Below are 25,848 nucleotides of genomic sequence, written 5' to 3' on the forward strand. Positions count from 1 at the left end.
AACTTCACATATCTTCATTGTAAAGAGTTTAAACACTGTTTCCCATGCTTGTTCAATGAACCATAAACAATTAATGAACATGCACCTGTGGAACGCTCGTTAAGACACTAACAGTTTACAGATAGGCAACTAACGTCACAGTTATGAAAACTTAGGACACTGAAGAGGCCTTTCTACTGACTGAAAAACACCAAAAGAAAGATGCCCAGGGTGCCTGCTCATCTGCGTGAACGTGCCTTAGGCATGCTGCAAGGAGGCATGAGGACTGCAGATGTGGCCAGGGCAATAAATTGCAATGTCTGTACCGTGAGACGCCTAAGACAGCGCTACAGGGAGACAGGACGGACAGCTGATCGTCCTCGCAGTGGCAGATCACGTGTAACAACACCTGCACAGAATCGGTACATCCGAACATCACACCTACGGGACAGTACAGGATGGCAACAACAACTGCTCGAGTTACACCAGGAACGCACAATCCCTCCATCAGTGCTCAGACTGTCCGCAATAGGCTGGGAGAGGCTGGGCTGAGGGCTTGTAGGCCTGTTGTAAGGCAGGTCCTCACCGGACATCACCGGCAACAATGTCGCCTATGGGCACAAACCAACTGTCGCTGGACAAGACATTGCTGGCAAAAAGTGCTCTTCACTGACGAGTCACGGTTTTGTCTCACCAGGGGTGATGGTCGGATTTGCGTCTATCGTCAAAGGAATGAGCGTTACACCGAGGCCTGTACTCTGGAGCGGGATCGATTTGGAGGTGGAGGGTCCGTCATGGTCTGGGGCAGTGTGTCACAGCATCATCGAACTGAGCATGTTGTCATTGCAGGCAATCTCAATGCTGTGCGTTACAGGGAAGACATCATCCCCCCTGATGTGGTACCCTTCCTGCTGTCTCATGCTGACATGACCCTCCAGCATGACAATGCCACCAGCCATACTGCCCGTTCTGTGCGTGATTTCCTGCAAGACAGGAATGTCAGTGTTCTGCCATGGCCAGCGAAGAGCCCGGATCTCAATCCTGTTGAGCATGTCTGGGACCTGTTGGATCGGAGGGTGAGGGTGAGGCCCATTCCCCTCAGAAATGTCCAGAAACTTGCAGGTGTCTTAGTGGAAGAGTGGGGTAACATATCACAGCAACAACTGGCAAGTCTGGTGCAGTCCATGAGGAGGAGATGCACTGCACTACTTAGTATCTGGTGTGGCCACCAGCTGCATTGACTGTTACTTTTGATTTTGACCCCTCCTTTGTTCAGGGACACATTATTCCATTTCTGTTAGTCACATGTCTGTGGAACTTCGTTCAGTTTATGTCTCAGTTGTTGAATCTTGTTATGTTCATACAAATATTTACACGTTAAGTTTGCTGAAAATAAACGCAGTTGACAGTGAGAGGATGTCTCTTTTTGCTGAGTTTATATATTTTTGAATCCATTTAGAATTCAGGCTACCACTACAAAATGTGGAATAAGTCAAGGGGTATGAATACTTTCTGAAGGCACTGTACATTTTCTTTGAGCACAGCTTATGTATAATTTGTTACCTCCTTAGTTAAAAGATCAAGGACATTGGGCCTCCCACTTTAGTGAAGAAATTCTTAATCTAGAATAAGATTATGAAATAATTGTCATGATGGGATTTCTATTTGGACATTAATTGAGCTCAGTGTAGGCCTAAAGTCTTTGTCCACTTTACTGTCTTTTCATTCCACATTTTGGACATTTAGTATTTTCTGACTGGTGCTGCTTACCTGTTCTCTGAGCACACACAATCTCAGCTGTCTCAGCTGTCCCTCTGACATTGTGAGCGAATCACAATTTTTTGTGTGTGTTTATGGTCAAGCAAAACATTTACAGATATCAACAAGGAAATGAACACGTGACGTGTTTGTCTGTACAGTTTTTATGGACAAAGAAGTGCTAACATACAGTAAACGTGCAACAAATTACAAATACAAAACAGAAAAGTAAAGCACTTACAGCATTAGGAAAAGTGCTATTATATAAATGATTATTAAAGTCAATATTATTCCATCATTAAATACAGTATCAGAACTGTAACTTGTGTCAGACTTCTCAGAACTAGTTTATGCAAATAAAATACAACCATCTCTTGACATCTCATCTTACTCTGTATACCAATCCATTGTGATCCTGTAATTAGAAAAGGTGTTTTCACCGACGGTAATAACTTAATAAATAGTACATGAACTGTACATTTATTGACCTGTTTCCCATCAACAACATGCAGAAATCCATAACATTAGCCAGGTGCCTGTATTACCAAAAAAGGCCCACTGTTTAACACGTCATCAAGACATGAGTATCGGTATATATTTGTTGGAAGAGAAATGTTTTTTCCCTTTTCGGCAATGTCACATTTGTTTAATTTTTAGGAACATCAATGTTTCCACTATTATTACTTAGGTGAGGTGGTCCGCCCTGTCTGCCTCTGTTACTCCACCTTGAATAAGTGGATTAATACATTACATTAGGTGTGGGCTGCCCTGAATATTGCTGTGGGGACCCTCAGGTCCTGCCTAAGAAAAAACATAGGATAGACACCAGGGCATCATACAATATATCGAACATGAAGGCTGGCCCATGATCTGAGAGGTCTTGAACTCTGGCCTGGTCCATCTCACAGTAGGGAAAAACTAAAAGGGACATGACTAACCAGTGAAACCATGTTGAATTTTCTCATTGGTTGAGGTTCAAGGTTAGGGTCAGTTTCAGGTTTGCCTTCACAGGACTGTCAATAAGATGCAGGCCAGTCACATTATTTTAGCCTCTCCTCTCACAGTAGGCAGCAGGAAGTGCTGCGCATGGGAAGGTGGGCGGGCAGCTTGGTGTGCTGCCTGAAGCTGTTCTTCTTGTTGTTGAGCACTGGGGCGGCGGAGGCCGGGGGAGCCGTGGGGGTCTCCTGGGCAGCAGCAGGAAGAACTGCACTCTCCTGCACTACATTGACCTGCTGGGGAGGAGCTTCGGGCTTGGCCACGCCCCCTTTGTTGTTGTTCTTAGTGTTCTTTTTTACTTTCTTCTCCTGGGGCTCGGTAGGGTCTGTGGGGTCCTCAGGGGCGCCCTCTAGTGAAGGTAAGGGCTCTGCAGGCAGCTCTGTGGGGGTGGGCTTGCCCTCTGCCTGCTCCTCGTTGGGAATGTTCAGGTTGGAGGTGGAACGCTTGGTGTTGGTGCAGGTGGACCTGTGTGTTGGAATGTATAAAAGAAAATGACCACATACAGTATGTACAAAAGCAAAGCAAATTAGTAGCAGGTGTGTTTTTCTTATGCAAGACCTTCGCTCCACAAACAGGCTGATGTTGGAGCCTTACTAACTATACAGAAGTGAAGTTCAATGAACAGTTCGCAGTCATATGAGATAGGGCATCTTGCAGTATATCCCTACAGAAGAGATTGGTGTTGCCTCCTCCCCTGCTCCACTTACCCATTGGAGCTCCTGTCCTCTGAGTCCTTCTGTTCACTGCTGTAGCGGAGCTCTGCTGGAGTCTTAAACGACAGGTCCTTCTTCCCCTTCAGCCAATATGTCTTCATGTAGCCTTTACCCTGTGAATGGACAGAATTTAGGCAGAAATAGTACCGTGTTCATGGTCCTTATGTTCAATACCTGTCAACTCAGCCAATGGATGGGCTGCAAATGACAATTTCAGGACTTTTGAACTTTGATAAAACTCCTGAAGAGATCAAAATATATTTTAATAGAAAGATTTTAAAAATGGATTTAGTATGGTTCATTTTTGTCTGTTTGGCAGATGGAGCATCACAGTGCCATGATGGAACATCGTACACATACCTTCACAAAAATCTTTCCCCTCTCCTCAATTATGTAGGGCTCATGTTCCAAGTGGTCTTTGGTGGTCTGGCTTATGTGGATCTGCATGCCCTGTACAGACAGACACACAGAGGTTGATGGCTGACATAGTGCTAACTATTCAGCTCACTTAATATCGCATGAATCTACTTGCGGCCTACTTACGAAATAAATTATTTGCTATACAGTGCTAATTGATTGCGTCTATTGGGTAAATCCATTTGAATTCAATCACTTTTTGACAGCACCCCTTTTCATTTGAACAAATCCTTCCATAAAAATGTGTCCATTGTAGAAGTGCTCAGAACGTGACCTATGGACCTGAATGCCTAAACTTTCAAGAGATAAAGTTGCTCAAAGTTGACCTATTTTGCATACCCCACCATACCATGAGACATCCATGTCTTCATCACTGGAAAATATAAACGGTTGATAATTGGAATAATTTAAAAGCTTACAAACAGGGTTGTCAAACCATTTGATCATTTCTTTTTTTAAAGTATCTAATTTCCTTTAACCTTAAACGTCAATGATCAAAAAATGTGTAACCTCAGATTTAAAAAAATATTCACATACATTGTAGCTTAGACCCTATTTGACATCATCAGAGGTTTTTGTGTTGTGCCCAATGTTCCCTCTAAGCTGTGCGTGGACACGCAGATCCCCGGGACTGCCACACAGAAGAAATATCAGCCTGCGCAGAGTTTTCCCCATTAGTTAACACTATCAACATTTCCCTTTACTGCGGGAATTGTGATTGAATCAATGCAATATTAGCCACATTCAATGCAATATACCGAAACAACAAAACTAAGTATGCAAGAGATTTTGTTGTAGGCAGAACACATCGGAGTAGGTTTCTATTGCAATGACAGGCACAACTCAGGCCCTTACTCTACACAGACCAGTGCGCCATAACCAATCAGAGCTGCAGTTGGCCGATATGCAAATAGACCATTGCTATATATGGATCTGTGCCATTCACTTTGAACTGGACTGTTTTTACAGCATGAGCGGTCATGAGTAGATGTGCTTGTTTTGAGATCAAAGCAAGAGCTACATGTAGCAATGTGTGTACATTTGTACATTTGTTCATATCCATTGCTAGTTAGTAAGTTATTAGCCCAATTATAGATAATTTGTAGTCAGCAATGGGGGAGTGATTGCTTCCTACAAGAGCAAAACAAAACGTGTGCATTTCAAGACATCTTTGAAAAGCGAGTCAGGTAAAGACATTTTTTAATGTCTTAAAGGGGCAGTGTTGTATTTTGAGACAGGCTTGAATAAGGCAATAGGCAGAGGGTAGCATAACTTGTCTGACTCTGAATTTTGGGTTTTATTTTGTAAAGTGGTTTCTTGCATCAAACAACACATACTTTTCAGTCACCTCCTTGTCTGAAGGACAAGTGGATAAACAGGTTAATGTCAAGCCCTGCATGTTTTTTTCAAAAGTCTCATGGAATGTAGACCTACTTTCAACACCACACATTGGCTCCTACTGTAGGCTCAATGATAGAACAGCTATTTCAATGTAAACATTTTATGGGATGCATTTTCTCTGTTTTTGATCGTAGGCCACTCTGGTAGGCCTACATTATGATCAAATAGCCACAGTAGCCTACTTGACCACTGTCAAAACTAACTTAAACCGGGTACAGCATCAATGTTCACAGTAAATGCACGCCGGAAGTTGTACAGAATTTTCACAACGTTCAGGTTTGCGCTCAGCAGACCTGAAATTTGCTCAGTGCCTACATTCTTTTGAGGGAACATTGGTTGTGACCGCCATTGGTTGAGACACAACATGCTCTTGAATACAGAGTGGGTGTCAATCAAAGAAATAGAACATGTATCAAACCTTTTGTTTAAATAAAAAGGAATGCTGTCAAAAAGTAATTGATTTCAAATGGATTTACCCTATAGTGAGGTTATGTTCTAATGTCAGCACTCACCACCCCATTGCTCTCCATGCGGGAGGCAGTGTTGACGGTGTCTCCAAACAGACAGTAGCGAGGCATCTTCAGCCCCACCACCCCAGCCACCACCATCCCTGAGTGGATCCCTGAAGGGAAACAACACACAATGAAGTTAAACTGCTTTGCTGAACCTGGATCAGTGGCTCTAGATTCAGGGTGCCTTAAGGAGTATAAATCTGGCAGCACTAACTGAGGAGCACAGTCAGAGGGATGGCTAGATAATATCAAGCCTTTGACTTCCTTTTGACTGGATTATAAAGACACACCGTACAGTACAGTATGTGTATGCTTTATGTCTGTCATATGCAGGGTTGGGTAGGTTACTATATAAATGTAATCCGTTACAGTTACATGACCAAAATTGTAATCAGTAATGTAACTTTTGGATTACCCAAACTCAGTAATGTAATCTGGTTACTTTTGAATTACTTTCCCCCAAAGAGGCATTAAAGGAACACAAAAAGGATCCATCAAACATAGTGGTCTCTGACTTGTAGTCAGACTCGTTCAGGTGGAACAACTTGCGGCTTTTTTTCAATGCTGAATTGAATGTCATTGAGAACACAGAAAGGTGTCATAATGTATTTTGTCCCGCAATCGTCCTTTATGAATTTAAAAGTAACCCAAGAAGTAATCATCTAGTTTTTCAAATATATCTGTAATCGGAATACAATATTTTTTGCTCGTAACGTATTACAGGTACAGTTTGTTTGTAACCAGATAACATGTAGTAATTATATTTATATGGTAAGGCCCACTCCTGTCTACACTGTCTGTGCCATAGAAATAGAGTGACTAGATTGTATTTCAATGGTCTCTGCTCACCGACTCTGATCTGGATATTGTCTCCAGTGGAGGGGTCTTTGAGGTGGTCGATGGAGCTCAGCATGTCCAGGGCCATGTCACATATGTGGTGGGCATGGAAGGTTGTCTTATTGGGCACGCCTGCCACCACCATGTAGGCATCTCGGATGGTCTCCACCTGAATCCAGGGGAATAAGAGTCAAGTTGTATGTTTAGAAGCATTACTGTATACATTATATCCTACCAATGAAACAAACTAAATATTCCACTCTGTAAAACATTGCTACAGCCACTCAATGCATGATAATAGAGTCTGTGTTCTCCTTTTTGGTCCAGCCAACCTTGGTTGAGTATTCAGGCATATTGTTCCCACCGAGGCCCTTGTTTAGTATTGTCCTAGTCATTCACCTTGTAGACGTTGTGCTTCTCGCTGAGCGTGTCGAAGACGATGTAGATCTCGTTGAGCATGTCCACCACCTGCATGGGCGTGATGTGGATGCAGATCTCGTTGAACTTCACCACGTCGCTGAATAGGATGGTCACGTCCGGGAACACCTGGGAAACGGAAAGGAAATACCAGCACACTTAAATGCTTGACATTTTACTGTGGTGTTTCTTCTGGCTTGACAGAACTGAGGTGGCTCGTTGGAATCCAATTGAGCCTTATTGTCATTGAATGTTTTGAGCCAACATGGAGGATAGTTTCCTCTACAAATCCTATGGCTGTGTCTGAAATGGCACCCTATTGCCTATATAGTGCATTACTTTTGGCCAGAGCCTGGGCCTTATATAGTGCAATATATAGGGAATGGGGTGCCATTTTGGATGCACCCTGTATATCTGTATATGTATCTGTAAATGTACAGCTGTGGGTTAGTACCTGGCATGTCTCCAGGGCCGTGATACCCTTCCTGAGCCGGTCAGCCACAGCTTTGGGGATCATGGCGTAGAGGAGGGAGTCTCCTCTCTTCTTCTCCTCGTCCAGCTTCTTGATGATCTCCTGGAGCTGGGCGTACTTCTGCTGCTCCTGGAGTGGGAGGAGCCACCAGAGAGAGAGAGCTGTCAGTCAACTAACTCCTCATCCTTCTTCAAATCCAGCCCCGCCCTTGAGATGGTCTTTGCTTCTCCCTTTCAGTGTGAACTATACACTACATTTGTCTTTATTTGTAACTTTGAAAATAAAGCTGCCTATGAGCAGGACTGTGTGTGGGTATAGTAGTATGTCTTGCATTCTTAGATGAGGAAAACTTGGCCCAGTTAGTAGAAGAGTTATCTGATAATGTTAACAATGTACCAAAGTATGGTTGTGTGCTATTCCTATTCTAAATGGTGGTATGTGGTATATATGAAATGTGTATGACTTACCTGGTCAAGAGCCAGCTGAAGTTCAGCCGACTGCTGTGTTCCAGCTAAGATGAGCTCTCGGCTGGAGTCGTGTAGGTTCAGATCATTCACATAGACGCCCATTTTAATCATGTCCTCCACTGTCTCTATACTGGAAGAGGAAGAGGAATGAGAGAGACAGCAAGGATGGGGTGAGTGGCAGAAAGGGAGATAAGAATGGATTGGAAAGGAAGATGGAAGCGGATAAACGCAACATGCAACAATTTCAGCGATTTTACTGAGTTACAGTTCATAGGCCCACCCAATTGGAAGCCAGGCCCAGCCAATCAGAATGAGTTTTTCCCCACAAAATAGGCTTTATTACAGACAGAAATACTCCTCAGCTTTATCAGCTGTCTGGGTGGCTGGTCTCAGATGATCCCGCAGGTGAAGAAGCCGGATGTGGAGATCCTGGGCTGGCGTGGTTACACGTGGTTTTGAGGCCGATTGGATGTACTGACAAATTCTCTAAAATTACGTTGGAGGTGGCTTAACATTCAATTCTCTGGCAACAGCTCTGGTGGATATTTCTGCAGTCATCACGTCAATTGCAAGCTCGCTCAAAACTTAAGACATTTGTGCCATTGTGTTGTGTGACAAAACTGCACATTTTAGAGTGGCCTTTTATTGTTCCCAGCAGAAGGTGCACCTGTGTAATGATCATGCTGTTTAATCAGCTTCTTGATATACCAGACCTGTCAGGTGGATGGATTACCTTGGCAAAGGAGAAATACTCACTAACAGGGATGTAAACAAATTTCTGCACAAAATTGGAGAGAAATAAGCTTTTTGTGCGTGCAGAAAATTTCTGGGATCTTTTATTTCAGCTCATGAAACATCGGACCAAATATATATTATGCATACTGAACATATTTATAGGCATATAGTAATATTATAAATATAGCATATCATTGTTTTTATTATTATCATATGCTAATAAACACAGACACACCATAAGGTAAGGAATATCTAAAGTAAGTGTTATCTAAGGTAAGAGCCAACTTCCCTTACGTTCAGTCTCATTATGAACATTTATGGTTTGTCTTATTAGAATCGCAAAACATTGATTTATTGAAATCTTTCAAGTCTGCTCCCGCTCCCCCACGCTGGTGCTTGAGGTCTCCAGGCTGCTTATCATTACGCACACCTGTCACAATCGTTACTCGTATCAGCGCTTCATTGGACTCACCTGGATTAATCACGTTATTAATTACCTCCCCTATATCTGTCACTTCCTCAGTTTCTTTCCCGAGTCAGCATTAATGTCATTATGGTTCCCTTGTCCAGACGTTGTCCGTGTTTTGTTTCATGTCAGTTATTTATTAAATATTCAGTCCCTGTACTTGCTTCTCATCTCCCAGCGTCTGTCCTTACAGAAGGCTGACAACACAATTTGAAGCATCAGGGAGTTCTTTGTTTTTGTTGGTGACGTCGGGTCCGGGTGCAGCGTCTGTCCTTACACAAATCATGTTTTGGGTTTTCTATTATGGTAATCATGGGTACCGAACTACTTGGCGCTCTGTGACTTGGGTGACTGGAATCTTATACAATTTTTGGGACTTTCCTCTGACACTGCCTAGTATATAGGTCCTGGATGGCAGGAAGCTTTGCCCCGGTGATGTACTGGGCTGTACGCACTACCCTCTGTAGCACCTTAAGGTCAGATGCCGAGCCGAGCAGGTGTCATACCAGGCGGTGAAGCAACCGGTCAGGATGCTCTCGATGGTGCAGCTGTAGAACCTTTTGAGGATCTGGGGACCCATGCCACATCTACTGAGGGGGAAAAGGTGTTGTCGTGCCCTCTTCACTACTGTCTTCGTGTGTTTGGACCATGATAGTTTGTTGGTGATGTGGACACCAAGGAACTTGAAACTCTCGACCCGCTCCACTACAGCCACATCGATTTTAATGGGGGCCTGTTCGGCCCACCTTTTCCTGTAGTTCACAACCAGCTCCTTTGTCTTCCTCACATTGAGTGTCTAGGGTATCCGGGAATGATGCTGTTGATGTGAGCCATGACGAGCCTTTCAAAGCACTTCATAGCTACCGACGTGAGTGCTACAGGGAGGTAATCATTTAGGCATTTACCTTCGCTTCCTTGGGAACAGGGACTATTGTGGTCTGCTTGAAACATGTAAGTATTACAGACTCTGTCAGGGAGAGGTTGAAAATGTCAGTGAAGACACTTGACAGTTGGTCCTGGCATGCTTTGAGAGTACACGTCCTGGCAATCTGCCTGGCCCCGCGGCTTTGTGAATGTTGACCTGTTTAAAGGGTCTTGCTCACATCGGCTATGGAGAGTGTTATCACACAGTCGTCCGGTACAGCTGGTGCTCTATGCATGCTTCAGTGTTTATTTGCCTCAAAGCGAGCATAAAAGGCATTTAGTTTGTCTGGTAGGCTCGTGTCACTGGGCAGCTCATGGCTGGGTTTCCCTTTGTAGTCCGTAATAGTTTTCAAGCCCTGCCACATCCGACGAGCGTCAGAGCCAGTGTAGTAGGATTCAATCTTAATCCTGTATTGACACTTTGCCTGTTTAATGGTTCGTCTGAGGGCGTAGCAGGATTGCATATAACTGTCCGGATTTGTGTCCCCCTCCTTGAAAGTGGTAACTCTAGTCTTTAGCTTGATGTGGATGTCGCCTGTAATCCATGGCTTCTGCTTGGGATATGTATGTACGGTCACTGTGCGGACGACGTCGTCAATGCACTTATCTTATTGATGAAGCCGATGACTGAGGTGGTATACTCCTCAATGCCATTGGATGAATCCCGGAACATACTCCAGTCTGTGCTAGCAAAACAGTCCTGTAGCGTAGCATCCGTGTCATCTGACTACTTCCGTATTAAGCGAGTCACTGGTACTTCCTGCTTTAGTTTTTGCTTGCAAGCATGAACCAGGAGGATAGAATTATGGTCAGATTTGCCAAATTGAGCCTTACCTGGGCACACCCCCTTGTTCCCCTTCCCTATACCTAATTTGTGGTTTGGTGTTATGGCTCACGTGGGCCTGGATGGACTATAGTCGATGAAATGATCTTTGTTTGTAAAATACCTTTTTGTTTGTTTTTATACTATCGAAGCTTTGGATTCTCCTTTTTTGGTTGCTTTGTAAGCACGTCTGACCGTGGCATCACATAGCTGTAGCCTCAAGGCAAGTTTTGAATTGGAGTACGTATTGCCTTCATAGTCAGATAATGACTAGGTACTGTAAGGATGTTGTGGGTGGTCTTACATGGGCGTACTGAGGAAGATGAGCGAGTCCCACTGGGGGACGTACTTCATTTGACCCTTCAGGTGGAGGGGCTTCTTGGGAGGTTCCCTCATATCCTCGAAGATGGTTTCACTGCACTTCCCTGGGGATGACGAAGAGAAGGGTGGCGTCATCCACAGACATAGAACTTGGAAACATTGGTTTGAAATTTAGAATTGTCACCAACAATTCCAAGACCATTTACACTCTAGTTATTCAAAATGGTATAGTTAATACTTCATTCAAAATAGACAGGGCAATCACTGACTGTTTTGATTCTGGCCTTGAGGTGGATTTCTGTACCCCTGTCAAATTTAGGAGAACAAAGCTATGTAGCATGTAAGCTTATTTTGGTGAGCTGGACAGGTGGGAAGATAGATAAAAAGAAGTGTGGAGGGCGAGGAAGAAGGGGTTCTCACCGGTGACAGTCTGGAAGGCGAGCAGCTCGATGTCCTCTCCCCCTGAGTTGGCTGAGCTGTTGTACTGTGTCAGAGCACTGCTGAACTCCTGATCCCCCTTCATCTCCTCCACAGACTTCACATCTAATGGGCCAGAGGAAAGGAGGGAATGAATGACGGAGGGAGGGAGGGAGGGATGGCTGAGTGAGTGACATTTGTTTGATGCATTTCACTCATGCTTATAACAGCACTGACAGAGATTATTTATTGTTACACATATTGGAAGACTTTCAAAGCCCAGTGCAGTCAAAAATGAGATTTTCCTGTGTTTTATATATATTTCCACACTATGAGGTTGGAATAATACTGTGAAATTATGAAAATTATTATAATACCCTTTTAGTGTAAGAGCTGTTTGAAAGGACTGCTTGAAATGTCAGCCTTTTTGGTGGGATGGAGTTTTGGCCTGCCTGTTGACATCACCAGGCAGTAAGTTAAGTGAATAGACCAATAAGAAAGAGAGTTCCAAACCTCTCTGCAAATAACAGCTAGTTTTCCCCTCCCCACTACCAGACAGTCCTAGCAAAATTCGTGTTTAAGAAATGTCTCTTTACTAAGAAGCTATTTGTCTTTCTTTTTGATAATTTTAGTTGAAACAATCACAGTAACTTACTTAATTGTTACCCAGAAATTTTTATATTTGATATTGAGATAAAAACAGCTGCATTGGACCTTAATTAATCAAAATCACTTAAACATTAGACATGTGCTAGAGATTGTTAGGGACAGAGTACTCCCCTCTCCTGTCGGTTGACTGTGGCGACGGGCGGACCCTTGACTTCTCTGTACCTCTCTCTTCCTCTCTCTTGGGTTTCTCGTTCTCCTCTTTTCCCTCATCTTCCTTTTCCTTGCTCAGTTTAGGGACATTCACCTTCTGCTTGCTCTCCACCACAGCTTTGGACAGTAGCTCAAACACATTGTTAAGGTGGGTGTAGATCTGAGGGGAAGCATGGAAACAGATGACTTCAGTCAAATCCAGGGCCCGTATTCACAAAGCGTCTCAGAGTAGGAATGCTGATCTAGGGTCAGGTCCACACTGTCCATGTAACCTTATTTATTGTGATTATGAAGGCAATGTTGATCCTATATCAGCACTCTTACTCTGAGATTCTTTATTCTGAGACTGGCCCTGATACATGCGGACATGGTGATGCTTAAAGGTCCCGCACAGGTATCCTATTTCCCAAGTAAAAATAGCCTTTTGAATGACAAAAACATCACCCATAATGTTTGTACACTGTTAAAATGCTCAGAATTGAAGAAATGTTACCTTTTCTCTCATTTCTAACTATCAGGAAGTCTGAAAGAACAGGTTGATTGGACAGGGAACTTATATTCATGAGCTCGCCTTGACTGACAGCTCTTTGAAACACCCTTGTGGTTGTTGTAACAAGGTAAACAATGGACCACATGTCATTGATGACCAGGTAAACAATGGGCCACATGTCATTCCTAGCCTAAATTGTAGGCTCAACCTATTTTCTCTGCAAAATGCTCTCATAGTCAACAGAACTATTGGATATCAGACAAACAGCAGTAATACACAATTGCATTTCTATTGTTTTATAACTAATTACAGAATACAGCTCACTGATACACTTCTTCACAAGAATAGTAAAGCCTGAGTGATCTTAGAAGCGTACACATAAGAGAATATGCAAACAGCATACAATAAGTGTACTGGACAATTTATTGGTGCCTCTGCATTAAATCAAATAACATTTTTTGGTCACATACACATATTTAGCAGATGTTATTGCGGGTGTAGTGAAATGCTTGCAGTATAAATAACAATATGTTCAGAATTGTATGTATTGATCAGACAATTATTTGATCATTTACAATAGGACAGCATAGCCCAAAATATTGATCAACATGAACACTCATGAGAAATAATGGTGAGAAATAAATGTGAGACATCATTTGACATAAAATAAATAATTAGAGCCATAAGCCTAATATAGGCACCCAGCCACCCTAGTGTCCAGGACCCCATTGATTCATACAATTTGTAACACTCATCTCCCATCCAAATGCTAAAAAAAACATAGAAATTTACAAAATGTAATATCATATCATGTAAAAGTTCATTACTTAGGCTTTAGGTAATGCAACCAACCACAGAGATTGATGGGGAGGGGAGGGGGACCCATGTACCCCGCTTCAATCAAGCAGACTTCAGTCACCCCCAAAAAGCGGGACACTATGGCCTCCTGCTTGTCAGAACTCTCACACTGGGCAAACAGGGGTCCTGGGATTGACAGCTCACACAGCTTCCCCACATACTGTAAACATGCTGGATCAAGCGTGACGTTGTTGAAGAGGAGATCCAGGAATCTGTCTACATAGCCGGTAATGTTTTTGAAATGTTTTTTATTTACTGTTCCTAGTTATGATGCTATCGATTCGTTGATGTAGTGATCTATTCATTTTACAATGTGTTTTCTGGTGTTTTTGAAGTACTCAATTGGAAATATGCTACATTTGGTTGTGCACTTTTTTGTGAAACGTTTCAATGTTTGTATCTTGAATTTTTGTGTGCCTGAAATGCCTAATTGGTGCAGACTTTAAATGAACAGTAGTACTTAATTCGTTTTTTGGTGTATCTGGACTTACACTATTTATATTTGTGAACATTTTTACTTCACTACATTCCTAAAGAAAATAATGTACTTTTTACTCCATACATTTTCCCTGACACCCAAAAGTTGTTTTTACATTTTGAATGCTTAGAAGGACAGGAAGATGGTCCAATTCACAAACTTATCAAGAGAACATCCCTGGTCATTTCTACTGCCTCTGATCTGGCGGACTCACTAAACACAAATGCTTTGTTTGAAAATTATGTCTGAAGTGTTGGAGTGTCCCGAGCTATCAGTAAATAAAATCTAAAGAAAACTGTGCCGTCTGGTTTGCTTAATAAGTAATTTGAAATGATTCATACTTTTACTTTTGATACTTAAATATTTTAACAATTATACTTACTTTTGATACTTAAGTATATTTATAACGAAATACTTTTAGACGTTTAGTCAAGTAGTATTTTACTGGGTGACTTTCACTTTTACTTGAGTAATTTTCTATTAACAGATCTTTACTTTTACTCAAGTATGACAATTGGGTACTTTTTCACCACTGGAAATGAATAAATGGCTTACAGTATGTTGGGTCTGTCTTCACATGTTTCACAGCATACCCCCCCCCTTCTTTGCCTTTGGAAAGCAGATTTTGTATCACAGCATTCCTGCTGTGGTGGTTGCCTGGGAAGCTGTGCAGACAAAATAGATGTTGAATTTTCTAAAATGTCTATCATTACAGCTTGAAGATAGTGAAAAGACCAAAAGGAGATGAAAAGTGAAAATCATAATGACACTCAGCACTTTCAAGACCCACTGTTCCACTGTCAATGATGGTATTGAATCCGTCTTTAGGATTAGCTTCCTGGCAAGACCAATCGAATATTCTCCCCAATTGATAAAGCAACTTCGCTCAAAATGTGCACTGCACACCCGTGACATAATTGTAATTTTCGGTGAAGCCTGTCCACCCAAAATAAAAATGAGACACTGCTGTCGGATGTCTTCTTTCTTCAGAAAATAGTGTAACGTTAAATTTACACTATGGCATCCAGTCACAATGTGCTTTTTTCCGGCATGCTGGTAAGTAGCTTGTTGGCTACCAGTATATTAAAAAAAAAAAAAATTATTTGGTTGTACGTTCTGCTTGAGCTAGCTACTAGTAGCTTGCCTACGGTTTGTAAACAAAGCCAAAGCAAGGTGTAGGAACACTTGCAATTATGGTTTTAAGGCGGTACATATTTAAATACTTTAAGATGATACGACGCTACCGTTGGTGTATTACATTTCCGGCTTTATGTGACGTTGGATAAAGCAGGAAGTAAATCCTTGGTAATGCCTGACTGAATCCAAGCGTTTGACAAGGGGGAGGGGACCAGTAACTTTATGATCAAACATGATCAATGTGCCAGCTACAGACATTCTTCATACTTGGGTTACCCTACTTTGAACTTTGAACAGAACCCTCATCCCACTCTCTCTCCCCTCCTGTACTCACGTTGTCCCAGCTGAACTCCAGCATGGGCCGCACCAGGGTGAACTCTTCGTTGACCTTCTTGCCCTGCAGGTCGGAGAAGACCTCCTTTAGGCCGTCCCCAATGCGGTACATGGTCATGTCCCGGCGGAAGATCACACTAAAGGGGAACATGTCGAAAAAGATGCCCCTCTTCATGGGTAGTTTCTCGTACCCTGGGGCCGTCTTCTGCTGGGGCATGCGGTGCTTGAAGGCAGCGTTGTCAAAGTTCATCTTGTAGATCTGTGGCAAAGAGACATCATGGCAACGCAGCTGTTAGGATCTTAAGGTTGTGCATATCATGACAATGGGGCCTGAAACTAAAGTTGTTTGACAATGGGGCAAACAGTAGCACTTGGAAAGTGATGCACTCCTAGGTCAGAGGAGTTACTTGCACGTGCACTGGGGTGTACATAAAATTGTTGAAAAGAAGTAGCTTCAGATAGGCAGATGCCCACAGTACAGTACATACCACATATGTCATCTTCTCAGTCTCCTCTTTGGACAGGATCTCAACTTCAATGTCTGTATTGTAGAACTGCCTTCCCACTTGAGACAGCTGGCCTACAGTATGGGAAGAGAGAACAAGTATTTTTACATTTTGGAGATGTGTGACATGCATCCTATGTATAGTATTACCAAATATAATATAGTGCTTTGCTATGTTTGTCCTCTGTGGTGCTCCCTACCTACCTTTGACAAACTGGGTGAAGCCCTTGCGGGTGCTGCGGTAGTGCAGGGTGAGGCTGGTCTCACACTCCTCCTCCACACAGAAGCTGGGAGGCTGCACCTTGGGGAAAGAGAAGCGGAAGTACTCGTGCAGGTTGTCCAGCTCATTGATGAAGTCACGCACATTACGCCCCAACACCTGGATGAATGGACAAGGGATAAATAATGACATTGCACACACACACACCAGTGTATTGATCATTAATTAGGGCCAATTATGCCTAGTGACACTTGAGGAGGGCCACTAGGCACTAGGTCACCTTGAGAATCCTCTCGTAGCCATAGTTCCCGATCCTCTTCACCATGTAAACCCCAAAGGCATACATGAGCTCATCATGGGTCTTCCCCAGGACCTCACCAGCTGCCTTGGCTAGCCGCAGGATTAGGTTGTCACTGCAGGGGAAGAAGGGAGATACCTAGATATGACATTTACATTGACATTTTAGTCATTTAGCAGATGCTCTTATCCAGAGCGACTTACAGTTAGTGCATTCATTGACCTGTTGTCTGTGTGTGTGTTATGCATTGATGGTCTATGTTAACTTGTTGTGCTTTTGCCAAGTCTATCAGGAAAGAGATTCAAGTGAAACCTCAAGTTACTTCCTTTCCTGGTAAAGTTAGAATATAAAGTAAATATGACGCATATGATGGGTACAGAGATGTAGTTTGCCCCGACAGTTAAGATGGGATATGGCCGTACTTGTACATCTGATGGCGGACAAACTTGAGATGCGGTATCTCTGCCCGGGCCTCTATCAGCCTCCATACATCCTCTCCGTACGACTCGTTGATATAATCATTCACCGCTTCCAAGTACAGGCCGTACATCTTAAGGGGGTTGGGAACCTCCAGATTTCTGCCAAGTTTAACTGCTTTACTGAGGAATGGTAAGGAAAGAAGAAGTGTAAAACACCTGCAGTCTGAGTCATTTTGCATATAGGATGAGCTAGATGTTAAAAACTATGAAGTCCCTCATTATTCATTGCCACAAATATTTTCCAAAATCAATAAATCATCCCTTTTGGGTCTCCTGAGAAAGATTCACATCTTGCTCTACACACAGCTCTACTCTAGTACTAGCACATGTGCAGTACTTGCACTTCATGTGTAGTATTTAACCGATGAGTAAAAAGGAGAAAATCAATATCACACCTATATCACAAATACATTTTCACATGGATACAAATCATGTGTACATATACAGACACAATGAGTTACTTTACACTCTTACCCTGAGGCTTGAGTGTCTGGTAACCTCCTCAAACACCTCCTTACCTCTGCACACTGTTACACAATACTCTTTTGTCAGTGTTGATCAGAAGACTTTTACAATAGTACAAGATTATCCTTTAAAGACTCATCTTTAAATAAGACACTACACTGTACAGTACTGCCTCTAGTCTATGGCCCCTCGAACCTAAAATTTTCCGGATGTTCCACAACATTTAGCCAGCTAACACAAACGTTTCCCAATAGTATATCAAAAGTTTTCCAAAAGAAAAGCAGAAGAAGAGGGTGAAAATATGGGTCCCTTACCTGCAGTCCCTCAGTGGTATGTAATTCGCTGGTCCAACTGTGGGAGCGAACGCCAAAATGCTGCTCCCTGATCTGACTGGCCAAACACCTGCTCGTGACACTGGCCCTCTTCAGACACTTCTCTGTCAAGTCAATGGGTGGCAGGACCTAAAATAAGCGTGCCAAGGCATGTTTCTGGCAGGTACCAAAGAAAAGGTAATAGTGGTGACTTTCTAGCTCGCTGAAGGCATAGCAGGCCAATGTGTGTGTGTACTGTGCTGTAAATCTGTGTTTGGATCTTGGTTATGAATGCCAAAAGGAAAAGTGTGTGGGCTTATTGTGGGGAATCTCTCAAGAGGGGTATGCCCCCCCTGTGATATAAGTCTAAATGTTTTAAATAAATAAATATACTGTTTAATTGTACATATAGGGCTGTGGACTATGAAATGTATTGTGACAAATATATATATTTAAAAAATAAGAAGGCTCTCTAAGCCTAGGTTATGGGATGGGCAACATCTGGAGCAGCCCTTCAATGGATTTTCAGGGTTTGATTTGTTCATTAAAATTAAGAAAACAAATTGCAGTCCGGATAAAGGGAAGATATTTAAAGATATAAATATATATCTATCAGGTTTTAGAAGTTAAAGTGTAACCTGTAGTCGTTTTTTAATCCAAAATAAAAAATGTTTTAACGTGTTGGAGCATTGGTTTAGTCTAGGCTACAGATGCTCGTGGAGTGCTCTATTGTAATGCTATGCTAAACTCACCCGTTATCAGAACCCGCGGGAAAATGATGTCTCTCATGTTGCAAGTACGGTTGGATTGAGAAAGCCCTGTGAGTGTGAACATTGTCTTGATGGTGATAGTATGCCTGTCTTTAAAACGTTTCTATAGCCCCCCAGTTAATGTAAATTGGTTACGAGCAGCCCTGCTTATTGAGGCAATGGTTTTGCCAGTTCTATAAACTGAAGGGGAGGGAGAGTATATATCAGCTATGTTGTTAGCCTGTAGGGCAGGCTATAGACCTATTGTCCAAGTAGGTCAAATCCGTTTCTAAAAACCCAAACCTTTGGGATTGATAACAGGTTGGTTTGAATAACTACTACAAATATTCACAAATATGGTGGCACAGCCATAACACTTTTGTCCAAGGCCGACTGATCTCCCCACCACCCTTCCTTGCATCCCGCGCGCAGAAGCAAGCTAATTATACAAATACTGTATAAACACTTAATTTTCGAAGCTTTAGTTCTGTTGCAAAGCAGTGTGACGGTGCCCCTTTGCGAATATTTAGAGAAAAGTAGATGAGCGCACTAACTCACTCACTTTTCGGTCGAGCCTATTCTGTCTGTGTAACACGTATTCTGTGTGTTGTGTTGTGTTACACAGACAGAATATGCTCGCCCGACAACTGATTATGTTTTCATGCGCTCATCTACTCTTCTCTGAATATTCGCTAGGGGGCACGGTTACAACGCTCTCCATTCAAATGAAAACATCAATGGACATCAACAGAGAGAGAAACTACACTACCACTAGTGATGGGCATTCCGAGTATTTTCGGTGAGCCGGCTCATTGGCTCCGTTCACGTAAAAGAGCCGGCTCATTTGGTTCCCAAACGGCTCTTCGTTTAAAATGCTTAACATCTACGTAGAACCATGAAACAAATAGCAAATATCCAATACAAAGCACAAAAGGTAGGCTACCATTATGTCAGATCGTGAAATGCGCGTTGAAATACATTTTTACTAAATGATTATGTAGCCTGCAAAAAAATGAAGCGTGGACCAGATTGACGCACTCTCCCCACTATGTGTTTGTTATGTCTGGAGTTACCCTCGTTAGAGAATCAAAAAGCAGTGCAGTATGCAAATCAGGGAGCCAAACGAAAGGCTCTTTCTCCGAAGCGATTCGAGTCGGCTCCCGACGTTCACAAAAAAAAATCTGTTCAAAAAGAGCCGTTCGTTCGCGAAAGACCCATCACTAACTACCACCGCTGTAAGTGAAGCTCCAGTCGGCATTGCTTTTGCACACTTTTTCATAGTAGCTGCACCTAATTACTTCAAACCCTTAATGCTCCTGTGACTGCCTATGATAATCTTAGAACAACTTGTTTGACCACAGAAGTTCTGTCTGCTCTGTCAACCATTCTCATCATAAACTACAGCTCTTCAAGGCCTACCTGTTGTTACAAAGAGGAAACTCAAAGACAAAGCGTTTTAATTAGGGATCTTGTGTATTATTCATGCACTGTAACCAAGTGTAGGCTAACAGTGTTTACTGAATCAATGACTGAAATTAGCCGTTAGCCAGCCAGGTCCTCCTGTACATGGTGAAACTTCTTCAACAAGATTACTTCACCTATTCCAACCACAAATGGCCCCTCCTCCCCCACTCTCTACAACAACATGACAGGTGTGTGGTGAACCAGAGGTAGTTATTTTATTTTGTATGATATTAAGCATCCTCTACCACATTTCCTGCCAGAGCTGGATTTCCTCCCCTTTCTCTCTCTCGCCGCCTCTCCCTTTATTCCAGGTGTTACTGTCTTATTTAATGGCCTCTCTACAACTGTGCAGGAGCGACCCAGGATGTCTGTTGCTTCTTCTAACCTGGGAAATGGAGGAAGATAACAATGTGCTGTTGGTGCCAAGAAGTATCTCTCCACACAGATGTCTAAGGCAATTATTTTAAAGGGGAAATGACTTGTGATTTTGCTTTGATTTCAGCTATATTACATCATGTAGTACCTGTGTAAAGGGACTGTCGTTTCTGAAAGCAGCCAAGTCCATTCAAATGATATCTGAAATGGTAGTGTGCAGCACCACACGTTGATCCTGTCATCTGCACTCAGTGCTACTTTTCACAGCCCCCCCCCCATTCCTTGCTTGTTATCTTAGGAGTTATCAGCCTCAACCAGCTTAACTGATGGATGATTTCATCACAAGGGTGCCAGGTGGAAGAGACCATGCATAGTGCATACCTGATTCAGCACACCCGAGTTGGCTGCATAAATGGTCTGCTCCATTGAAATAGTGACTGTATAAATAGTGACCGTATATCAACATTCGATGCCATTATTGTAATTTCATGCAGATGGAAACACAAATGCTATAGGTTGGGGTCTTATTGAAACATTTCCACTGTGTTAAACCTGAACTTATCAGATGCCAGATCATGACAGTAACAGTACAGCCTAACATTCTGTTCCATACTGCCACTGCCTCTGGCCCCTGATAAAATTGCAAATCCTGTAGTATAACTGGGCCGTGACTGTGCAAAAGCTGTATGGATGATTCACAGGGTGGGGTAAATGGAAATCTCAGCTACGGTGCTGTATGTGCTGTAACTTTTGTGCCCTGTAGTTGAATACTTAATAGGAATCTATCCGGCTCCCATCTCTCAATCTCCTCCCTCATCGCTTTCCCAGCACAACAATGTGCCATATTTCTCTCCCTCAATCCCATGATACCAGCCTCTTATTGGTTTTACTGTATACACAGCGGCAGAGGTAGCAGCTACTCTAACTGAATGTTAACAACAATGTCGATAGGATGACTTGTGTGGCTTTATCCTCCTAGGGCCTCCCATTCTCCCTTCCTCTCGCTCTATCACTCTCTCCCCTTCCCTCCACCCTCCTTTAAGTTCTGAGTTTCGCTATCTTCTTTCTCACGTCTGTCTGTCTATCTGTCTGTCTGTCTCTCCCTCTTTCGCTCTTCTCTCTCCTTGTCCCTACTTTCTACACTCTTTTTTTTCACTCACTCATCTGTCATACATTCACCTCTCTCGCTCTCTCTTTCTCTCTCTCGCTCTCTCTCGCTCTCTCGCTCTCTCGCTTGCTCTCTCTCGCTCTCTCTTGCTCTCTCTTGCTCTCTCTCTCTCTCTCTCTCTCTATTTCTCTCTCTCTCCTCCCCCATCCCTGCAGAGATGCTGTACTGTAGCTAGCTATATTGTTATGGGTCGCACTAATACCTAATACTCTTATCTTCCCTCCCTCTCTGCATTAGTTTATTGAATCTTCCAGGGCAGTTTAGAAAGCATGGTGTGGGGCGGTCCGTTATTCCTTTGCATTGATTTCTATGTGAGTCGGTGTGGTGAGAAGCTAATAGTCCCTGACAAATCACAGCTCCCATTCCCTCGCTCTCTACAAGGCCTTTTCAACAGTCGCCAATGGAACCACAGTCCTCTTGGAGGTGCAGAATTGGTGTCAAAGCCTAACAAAGGCAGTTGTAAAACGAAGGAAAAAACTGACTGCTGAGAAAAAGAAAGAAATATTCTGGAGTCTGCATATAAATATTCCATTAACTTTACCCGGCTCTATAACAGTGTGTTTATGCGTTCAGTGCCCTGAATTTGAAATTAAATTATTGCAAGGGGGAGAAAAAAAGTAGCCGTTTCCTTCTTCCAATTTTTCCCTCTTCCTTTTTTTGCCCTTCTCCTTATCAAGGGTGACACTAATCCAATTTCGGCTTGGCTTGTGACAGCTCTACCATGGTTTTGTATACTGATTCCTCCTCCCTGTTCATTCTGTTCATTCACACGTACACACACACACAGCATTGTTAGCATTACGATTTCCCCATCGCCCTATCTGAATGACTGAATGAATAAATTACATTTTATTTTCATTTATATATAGTATACAGTACCAGTCAAACATTTTGACATATCTACTCATTCCAGTTTTTTTTTTCTATTTTCTACATTGTAGAATAATAGTGAAGACATCAAAGCTATGAAATAACACATATGGAATCATATAACCATGAAAAGTGTTTGAGATTTGAGATTCAATGAAATACATGGAGACATGTAGTAAGCAAAAAAAGTGTTCAACAAATGAAAATATATTTTATATTTGAGATTCTTCAAAGTAGCCACCCTTTGCCTTGATGACAGCTTTGCGCACTCTTGGCATTCTCTCAACCAGCTTCATGAGGTAGTCACCTGGAATGCATTTCAATTAACAGGTATGCCTTGTTAAAAGTTAATTTGTGGAATTTATTTCCTTCTTAATGCATTTGAGCCAATCAGTTGTGTTGTGTTATGGTATACAGAAGATAGCCCTATTTGGTAAAAGACCAAGTCCATATTATAGCAAGAACAGCTCAAATAAGCAAAGAGGAACGACAGTTCATCATTACTTTAAGACATGAATGTCAGTCAATTTGGAAAATTTCAAGAACTTTGAAAGTTACTTCATGTGCAGTCGCAAAAACCACCAAGTGCTGTGATGAAACTGGCTCTCATGAGGACCGCCACAGAAAACGAAGACCCAGAGTTACCTCTGCTGCAGAGGATAAGTTCAGTTAAGTAACCAACCTCAGAAATTGAAGCCCAAATAAATGCTTCACAGAGTTCAAGTAACAGACACATCTCAACATCAACTGTTCAGAGGAGACTGCTTGAATCAGGCCTTCATGGTTGAATTGCTGCATAGAATCCACTACTAAAGTACACCAATAAGAAGAAGGGATTTGCTGGGGCCAAGAAACACGATCAATGGACATTAGACTGGTGGAAATCTGTCCTTTGGTCTGATGAGTACAAATTTGAGACTTTTGGTTCCAACCGTCGTGTCTTTGTGAGACGCGGAGTAGGTGAATGGATGATCTCGGCATGTGTGGTTCCCACCCATGGAGGAGGAGGTGTGGGGGTGCTTTACCGGTGACATTGTCAATGATTTATTTAGAATTCAAGGCACACTTAACCAGCTTGGCTACCACAGCATTCTACAGCGATACGCCATCCCATCTGGTTTGCGCTTAGTGGGACTATCATTTGTTTTTCAACAGGACAATGACCCAACACACCTCCATGCTATGTAAGGGCTATTTGACCAAGAAGGAGATATATGGAGTGCTGCATCAGATTACCTGGCCTCCACAATCACCCGACCTCAACCAAATTGAGATGGTTTGGGATGAGTTGTGGACTGCAGAGTGAAGGAAACGCAGCCAACAAGTGCTCAGCATTCCAGGTGAAGCTGGTTGAAAGAATGCCAAGAGTGTGCGAAGCTGTCATCAAGGCGAAGTGTGGTTACTTTGAAGAAACTAAAATATAAAATATATTTTGATTTGTTTAACACTTTTTTTGGTTACTACATGATTCCATATGTGTTATTTCATAGTGTTGATGTCTTCACTATTATTCTACAATGTAGAAAAAAGTACAAATAAAGAAAAACCCTGGAATGATGTGTCAACCCTGTGTCAACTTTGGACTGGTACTGTATATACAGTCACAAAAATATAGAACAATGTAATGGAAGGCATTTGAACCCAGTCTGGCACAAATCAAATATTCTATCAATATAATTTCATAAAAAGACCTGAAGATCGGTGACTTTCAAAGTGTTGTGGAATCATTTTCAAAAGACAATAACATTTCTTGCACAAGTAGTAATCTTTTTGCCAGTCTTACTTCAGCAAATGCTGAACTGGGCAGTTTTTGTGCTATTACATCCTGAACTTTTAATGATTTATCCATAATACAAAGACTGGAAAAACAGTCCAAACTGTGCAAAGCTAATAATGCCTCTTCCTCACTCACACCACTTTCCACAGCAGTGAACCATAATCTCCCATTTGTATGCCTTTACATCCGATGGGAATAAATTCCCCATGTTCCAATCCATTCCCTGTCGGGGAACGCCTGTGGGTTAGTGTCAAAGAGTGGAAGCAGCTAAATAGAGACAAGGTCAGCTAGTATTTGTTAGGATTCTCCTGAGAATAGGGTGCACAGAGAGGACACATTAGAACGATGGCAGACACAGATCACTGGGAAACAAAAGTGAACACATAATCCCCTCTGTACGGGAGATAATTGCATCAGAAAGCAGTCATCTGAGAGGAGGTCTGGGCGAAGCGACAGGCAGGGTGTGTGTGTGAGTTTGTGAGGTGTTTGATCAGCTCAGTCTTTCTCACTTGAGAGGCTTATCTCTGTGTGAAGGCATGCAAAGGAATGGTGTCGCTGTGTGTGTGTGTGTGTGTGTGTGTGTTTGATTGAGTATGTGAGGTAAAAGCCCACTACTGCTGAATCCGCTTTATCAGCATTGAGTGTGTGTAAAAGAGAATGTGTCTGCTGCATGCCTGTCGCTTTGCTTGCAGCATGTGTGTTGTGTCTGTGTGTGTCTGTCATAAATCATTCACACAACAACACCATTGCCATGTCTTTAAGATAAAGTGTGGCACGTGATTTGTGCACTGTGTGTGGTTGTTTTCAGTTTATAGTGACTCAATCGTATGACACCACCTTTTTGCTCCTACTCATGTTCAACACTCCGCCCCTTGTAAAACAGTCCCAGAATTCATTGTTCACCATGTTTCATTGAATCCAAAGGAAGCTATTATGTCATTACCATTTTCACATTTGATCTAATATAGATAGTATAGATTTCTTATAGCTATAGAAATGTTTTTTTTCTCAATGATCGACAGTAGTATTGAACTTTGGCACCAGTTAATCCACTGCAACTCTTCTGCTCCCTCTCAGCTGTCAGCCTCAGCCCAGCAGCACTTCTGTCTGTGGTGAGTTAATGATGCCCCTCTGCTGGAGACTACTGCACCATTCTGTCCTTCTGGTGGGTCTGGAACAGCCCAGTGTTCCTCTAATCCCACTCAAAGTCCTTCTTCTCGATTGGAGCCTCAGCCTTGCACTTGACAGAGCTTCAAAATTCTTATACTGTCTTGACTCTGGCAGCCATTTTGAATACAATTAATTAATCAGCTTGGAGGTATTTCTACAAGGTTCTGTTATGTTTTCTATGAGCTTGCAGGAGACTCATAGAGGGTTTATTTCATGGCTGTAAATAC

At 42.5% G+C, this 25,848-nt stretch overlaps 1 protein-coding gene across 1 annotated transcript; it reads right to left on the reverse strand.

Annotated features, from left to right (window-relative positions):
- Positions 1-1,891: 1,891 nt before the first annotated feature.
- Positions 1,892-18,216, reverse strand: LOC112222938 (soluble guanylate cyclase 88E-like). The gene is made up of 17 exons (XM_024385825.2): positions 18,052-18,216; positions 17,216-17,392; positions 16,776-16,908; positions 16,480-16,654; positions 16,259-16,350; positions 15,772-16,029; positions 12,436-12,634; positions 11,659-11,781; positions 11,222-11,342; positions 7,970-8,099; positions 7,485-7,631; positions 7,013-7,159; positions 6,626-6,782; positions 5,777-5,886; positions 3,807-3,896; positions 3,441-3,559; positions 1,892-3,198 (listed from the first exon to the last, which is right to left on the reverse strand). The coding sequence occupies exons 2-17, from the start codon at positions 17,341-17,343 to the stop codon at positions 2,796-2,798; spliced, it is 2,532 nt and encodes an 843-aa protein (XP_024241593.1). The 5' UTR covers positions 17,344-17,392; positions 18,052-18,216; the 3' UTR covers positions 1,892-2,795.
- Between the last annotated feature and the right edge of the window lie 7,632 nt (positions 18,217-25,848).

Source organism: Oncorhynchus tshawytscha, linkage group LG23 (genome assembly GCF_018296145.1).
Source record: "Oncorhynchus tshawytscha isolate Ot180627B linkage group LG23, Otsh_v2.0, whole genome shotgun sequence".
Lineage (NCBI taxonomy): Eukaryota > Metazoa > Chordata > Actinopteri > Salmoniformes > Salmonidae > Oncorhynchus > Oncorhynchus tshawytscha.

What these genes read in the sequence shown, in the direction of transcription:
- LOC112222938 (XM_024385825.2), bottom strand. Translation starts at nt 17,343, where the DNA reads ATGTACGGCCTGTACTTGGAAGCGGTGAATGATTATATCAACGAGTCG. An exon ending in CGCCTTCCAGACTGTCACCG is followed by an intron (nt 11,343 to 11,658) that starts GTGAGAACCCCT and finishes CGTCATCCCCAG; the next exon opens with GGAAGTGCAGTGAAACCATC. An exon ending in CAATATCCAGATCAGAGTCG is followed by an intron (nt 5,887 to 6,625) that starts GTGAGCAGAGAC and finishes GTTTCCCTTCAG; the next exon opens with GGATCCACTCAGGGATGGTG.